General features: G+C 40.8%; 1 protein-coding gene across 3 annotated transcripts in view; it reads right to left on the reverse strand.

The window, feature by feature from the left end:
* Window positions 1–2,193: 2,193 nt before the first annotated feature.
* PAMR1 (peptidase domain containing associated with muscle regeneration 1) overlaps window positions 2,194–6,516 on the reverse strand; it is a 49,509-nt gene continuing 45,186 nt past the window's right edge. For all 3 annotated transcript variants that reach the window (XM_009647546.2, XM_009647548.2, XM_009647545.2), the window contains 3 exons: window positions 5,636–5,868; window positions 3,959–4,254; window positions 2,194–2,730 (listed from right to left, as the gene is read on the reverse strand). In XM_009647546.2, the coding sequence (XP_009645841.1) occupies window positions 2,194–2,730; window positions 3,959–4,254; window positions 5,636–5,868 (1,066 nt within the window). The remainder of the gene's footprint in view (window positions 2,731–3,958; window positions 4,255–5,635; window positions 5,869–6,516) is intronic.

Genomic DNA, 6,516 nt, shown 5'->3' on the forward strand with positions numbered 1-6,516 from the left:
GTGAGGGCTAAAGCTGGGATTAACACAAACTGCAGGACTGCTTAGTTCTCTACTGGACAAATCCTAGAGGGAGAAAAAAAACATTTAGGGCCTCTTCTCTCTTGGTTGTAGCAGTGGAGAACAACAGTGCTGTGGAGAGCAATGCAGTCATGACTCAGTCGTAACTGAGACAAGAACCAGCTCACAGACCTTTATGATTTCTGGTTTAGAAGAGACTTTCTCTTACCATTAGAGTGTAGAGACTCTCATTTAATCTGATCATGGAAGAGCTCTGAGTGGGCAAGGCAGGCTCCAATGAACAATTCTATTCCTTTCTCATTTCATTCTTACTTGATAGTGTTAGGAAGAAACACATGTTGACTTTCTGTAAGTTTGCCCTTTTCCAAAACTGCCACCTAATTTCCTCTAACCCCTTCTGTCAGCAGGGGAGTACCCCACGTTCACTGGCACATGTTCCTCCCAGCAGAGGAATGAAACACATATTATTTTTCACATTTAATTCGGAATTTTTGTTGCTGTTGTTGCCATGCAGTTTGTCAGCCAAGCATAATCTCCTGGCAGGAGGAGACAGACAAACAAGATAAAGAGAAACAATACACCTTGGTTGTAGACCTTAAACTTTTTGATTCCAGCAATATCACCTGATCCTATTGCCAGTGAAAATAAGAAAAGTGCAAAAGCAAAACACATTAAGTCTTTCTAGCCAGGAAAGCGAAAATAAATTACATGGAATGACCTCCAACACTAATTGCCCTTTTAGCAGCAATTTTCAGATTCAAAAGGAGGTGGAAACTACAGAATGCTAAGAAACTCCTAACAAGATTTCGCAGCATCAGAGAATCAGAGCTGAAATCAGACTTGTTAGCTTACAGTTGCCATAGGCATGCAATAGGCTGGGCAGAATGTGACTTTAGGATCTGAGTCCTTCTTGGTGAGAGTACTAAACCCTTTCATCAGATCCCCAGCCTTCACGCCCAACTATTGCTGGGAGCTGGTTTGGGCACTGTAATAATTTGGAAGTGCTACAAATTCCAGGTGTCATGGATGACTTATCCAGGAGTCATTACTGATGGGAGACATTCCCATGTCCCTCCTCCCCAACTTTTTCTAGGGCTCATCTCTAGCCTTCAGCCACAACTGAACAGAGAATGATTTAGTGAAAAAGCAGTAAGTAAGGACCATGCCCAATGGGAGAATCTTACACTTCCATGTCAAACCCTCCAGTCAAGAAAAGCCTCTGCTAAGTGTGAGACCTGGACATTATTCTTTGCCCTGAAGAGCTACAGAGGAGTTGTTTTGCCACAAAAGTATGTGAACTGATAGAAAACAGAAGTTTTCCTGAGGTTTGCATAGGTCTTTGGAATCATCCACATGGAAAAATGTTTTTAAAAGTGTGTTTCAGGTTTTCCTCTGTTCAGAATACAAGGTGGGAGAGAACTCCTCTGTACATTTCATTGCAACGGTTCCTGTACAACAATAGCAGCACTGGATGTACTAAGAAAAAAAAACAACTCGTTATTTATGTAGCAATTGAATTTTTTGCTAATTCTGCCTTTCAGTGTGCCTGAAGAGGGCCAAGTGAGCATCACATGCAAACAGGCAAGGGCAGTAGAGAGTCCCTAGCGTGTGACACAGATAAAACACCAAGGAATCTAAATAATGTCAGACATGGGTATGTAGGTTAAAAAACCAAACCATAGTTTATTTAAATGTGTAAAGTACTTGGGAGGGAAAAAGATTATATTGTACTATGGCAATACAGACAGCACATACTGCAACAAGCTCATCCATCATAATGAATTCAGGCTACTTTTTCCAGCCTCCTAATCCGCTCAGTCACACAGATCTTTGGGAGAGGCCTGACGTTGATTTCTATAGGGAACTCCACACTACAGATTAATTTCAGTCAGAATTTGCTGTCCTGTTTCTGTATGTCAGACTCAGGAGCAGAGCAGCATCTTACCACCAGGGGAGACAGGCAAAATATGGCAAAACTTCTCATACACTAAGACCCTCTGCCATGAGTTAAGTAAAAGTAGCCTGATGGAACGTCTGATCCTAGGACAAATTACCAGGCTGCTGGCCTTAACCTTACCCCAGACATGCCTCGTCACTGGGATGAGAAGCCTAAAGCAGCAGAGACTGAGAGATATATTATAATAGTTATAAAATGCCATTTCCAGACACAGCTTTTTATTTCAGGTTCTTCTCAATCCAGTCTTTGAAGGGAAGAGCTTTGGTGTAGCCACTGTAGAGTTCTAGGCTGCAAGTTTTGTCATAACCCCAGCTCACTAATCCCATCAGGTGCCACCTTAGCTCAGGAGATGCTTTTCCTGGCAAAGTTATGGCTGCAATCCCACCAGTCTCAGCAGGGCAGATATTAGAAAAGGCTGTGTGGTCTTGTTTGGCACAGAACATGCTGTCAGTGATGCTGACTTGTATCCCATTATCCTCATACTGTTGCTCACACAACAGTGAATCCACCATCCGAACAGTTCCCATGCGGATTGTGTCATTCTTGTATCCAGGATCCTTAATGTCAGCCAATATCTTCCAGCCAGTGACCATTATTTTTAAATCCTCTGTGGATGAAGTCAAGTCATGAGAAGATGACAAGCAAATGGGTTGAACACGGCTGCTGATTCTGGCTTTGTCCAAGAGTTTTATGATAGCTATGTCAGAATCAAGTAATATAGGGTCATAATTGGGATGCACAATGATGGCAGAAATCTGGGGAGGAAACAGAGTAGGAAGAATCATAGAGTTAACAGCAATGGCAAGTCAGCAGCACTTTTTCCATACTATTATAATACATGTTCGTTTATTTTGCATACTTCTCCTCTACCCTCCACTCCCAAACTGTTCTTTCACCATTATGCTCACTCAGTAGAGAAATGTGCAAAGAGATCAAGAACTTTTTTTTTTTTTTTCCTTGAGTTTCAGGACAGTTTTTATTGCATGAAACTCTTCCTAACGAAAGGCAGTCAAGGACATTTTCAGCGAAGTGGGGAGTTAATGTACAGTTCAAGTTTTTCCACTGTTTCCCTGCCATGCTTGTAGAATTTGAACTGGGGGGGGGGGGGAATTTGAATTAAAATTTTATATTCTTATTGAAATTCAACCATCTTCCCACCAAAAAAGAATACTAGCAATACATTACATAATGTTGGGGGTGAAACCTTTGCTGCTAGTTACTTTGATGAAACTACAAGAATGATAGGATTCCTATAAGGAAATATTGTAAAAAAAGCACATATTTCCTTACAGGAAAAGTCTGAAAAAGCTTTAATTAGAGAAAGAAACTAAAGGGGGGGGGGGAGGGGGAAGAATCAAATTAACTGATTTCTTGGATAAAGTCCACTAATTAACTCACACACACACAGAGAAAAAGAGACACACACAGCCAAAATTGCTGTATTTCTCCTGATTTTGACTTCAGTCTTTCTAGTTCTATATGAAAAAAACCAAACCACTCTGGTGAGCCTAAGGTGCTATTTTTGGAGCTGGAGTTAGACATAAACTTCTCTTGAGTTTAGAGCTGTACAGCCTTCGGGCTGAGATGTGAAATGTGCTCATGGCATCAAACCAGGATCTAGAGCACAAGTGTTTCATAAATTATGCTAATTACTTTTGACAGTAGCTGGCATCTCTTCTACTTTTTTTCTGGCAATATCACTCAAGACTTTATGGCCCATGGAACTTGAGCTATTTTCTTAGTGATCTGTGTTATGGGGTGAACATATGAGTTGGACAGTGTCAGGGGAATTTAATGAACTGCAGCATGTTACCTCTTTGTGCCATGACAGTTCTGTCAGTTGAATCTCTAGATATTCATTTTAAAGAACAGCATGTAAAACAATATATTGCTCAAAGGATAACCCTTTTCTTCCCATACAAGATGGATGTGATCAGCATCTGTCCGTGCTCATCATTTTCCGCTCCCAGCAGGCTTACTCACCCGCAGGTTCTGGATGGTCTTTTCATCCCTGTCATCGTCTCTGTAGAATTTCCCCAGAACCACCTTGAGCTCTGCTGTCTTGAGCACGATGGTTTTGCCCAGGTCAGTGACACAGTGAGCTGCCACCACCACAGTGCGCTCGTTCACCAGGGCCCCACTGCAGATAAGGATCCAGGCCCCTTTCCGGAGACTGTTCTCCTTCACCCCGTTGGCTGTCCGATAGATTGCTGCTTGCCAGGGCCACCTGGTAGAGGTCATTGTCTTCTGAAGGGTGATGTTTTCTGCTTTTCCACAGACTGAAGAAACATGAACCAAGAATGAGGTTAACGCCTTTCCCCCAACAAGGAATCTGAATATCAAACTTGATTCCTGCTTAGGATGTGCCAAAAGAAACCAAATTGCAACAGTTAGCATGAGGGACAGCTTTCTAATTAACTTCTGTTTCCAACCTGCAAAATTATTATGCAAGAGTATTTTGTATAGCTTTTAAAAAAAAAAACCCTTTCAAATTTTCCATTATTATCCGAATCCCTGGCTGAAGTAGGAATGTGGATTTAGCACCTGAGCAGGTGAATTTTCATGACAGCCTTATCAAGCCGCACTATAATGAGATGACCGCATAAAGAAATGGAAAGAACACCCCTGCTTCTTGCTTATAATAAAACATGATAAAGCTAGCAGTGCACTAAAACTCACTCTAGGCAGTCACAAAGCAACTGTGAGGTCCTCTCCTGGAACTGACCTTAGCACAGATGAGTTCATGCCTCTGAGAACAGACTTGTCTTGCAACAAGAACCTTGAAGCAAATGCATCTAAATCAACAGCCATCCTGGGGAAAAGAAAAAGCTCTGCCCTGTTCTAGGAATATATTACCTTGGCTCAGACCTGGGGTAAAATCTCTTGTGTTAGGAAAGGTTTACTTCAGTTGAAAGAGTTACATTATGTGGTCACATTTTTTAGTCTCCCCTAGGACATTTTTTTTTTCCTGGTATGTAGTGTGTGCACACACATAGTGAAAAGAATTGAATTAAATACTTTTCAATACATGAGATGATCTCAAAGCAAAACCACAAACAAGAACTCTAAAAATTTGCTTGATGTTAGGATCTACTTTTCACACTTTGCCTGATGCCAGTAGTGGGTTGTACCAAATCTTGTGATATTCCTACCCTGACTTAGTCTGTGCACTAGCTCTGGATAAGATTTTATCTGGTTTGCAATATGAACCCTTCCTTAGCAGGGTATATTAAAGGAAAAGCCTCTTTAAAATGCAGACTCTCCATTCTATTGTTTACTTTGATGTTTTTGTCAAATGTGTGCCAAAGGGTAGAGAAAAATCACATTTGCGGTAAATAATACAGGAAAAGATTGACATGATAGCAGGAAAACATTTTCAAATCAGGAGAGAAACTCACTACACCTTTTGCTCAAGAAAAGAGTAGAAAAATTGACGGCAAATTACAGGGCTGAAAGCTTGATCCCTTAACAAGCAACTGCGCAAGTTCTACCTGTGGATAAAAAGAGCCATATATCCTCCAAACTTTTTTGCTTCTGTCTCCCAGCTGGAAGCATAGGCAGCCTGCACCACCAAGACTCCCTAATTATCTGAGCTGAATAAACATCCTGTTCCCCCATCCACCCAGAGATGTGTGCATTTTTTTTTACTTGGAGACTCACTTGGAATACACACAGGGGCTCTCCCACTCCATTTTCCTGTCTTCAGACAAGTCCTCCTGCTGCTACCCAGGCGGCGGTAGAAAGGAGAAATGCACTCATACTGAAGCTGAGTGTGCAGATGCTGGTACCCTGGGGGCAGGTCTCCAAATGGCAGTGCTGGCTTCTTGGTTGGATAGACTTCAAGCTTTTGCTTGCGGAATGCAGATGAGTAAAGTTGATGCAAAGGTGTTTCCCTGTTTCAAGGCACAAAGAACACAAGCTGTGTTAAGTATCATTTCAAAGCATATGAAGTTTGCTTGTGAAAGAATAAGGCAAAAATATCATTGCAACATAGTTTAGCAATACTCCCATTCACCTCCCTGCTATTTTATTTACATACATATTTGTACACATATATAAATACATGTATGTTTATGATTTTTTTATTTGTGTCTTTTTTTTTCATTTTACAGTTTCTGGATTGTCACTCTGAATGTGGAACAGTTTTTGCCATTCACAAAAGGACTGAAATACCATGTTTTTAAATAAAGAAATGACACTGGAAGTTGGCATTGCCGTAATTAGTTCTCACTAGAGAGGAGTTAGGCACATCTTTTCTCTAGTGAACATTTTAATAGGCAGTATTAGGAATTGATTCAGATTAAATCATGTTGATAAAGTTGCTTGATTTAGCAATTAGCAGAGATAATTGCCTCACCACAGAGATTTCATAATTGCAATCATCACTAAGCTTTAATTTAGAAACTGTACTGATTAGCTGAAACATGGCCTAGGCCATAAGCTTGACTACAATCATACTTAAATCTTCATCACTTGGAACGTGTCCCTTGCTCTAATGCTTAAAAGCAGATACCTACAGAAAAAAATATTTATATCTGAAA

This window comes from Egretta garzetta, unplaced genomic scaffold, assembly GCF_000687185.1.
Source record: "Egretta garzetta isolate BGI_Z169 unplaced genomic scaffold, ASM68718v1 scaffold329, whole genome shotgun sequence".
NCBI lineage: Eukaryota > Metazoa > Chordata > Aves > Pelecaniformes > Ardeidae > Egretta > Egretta garzetta.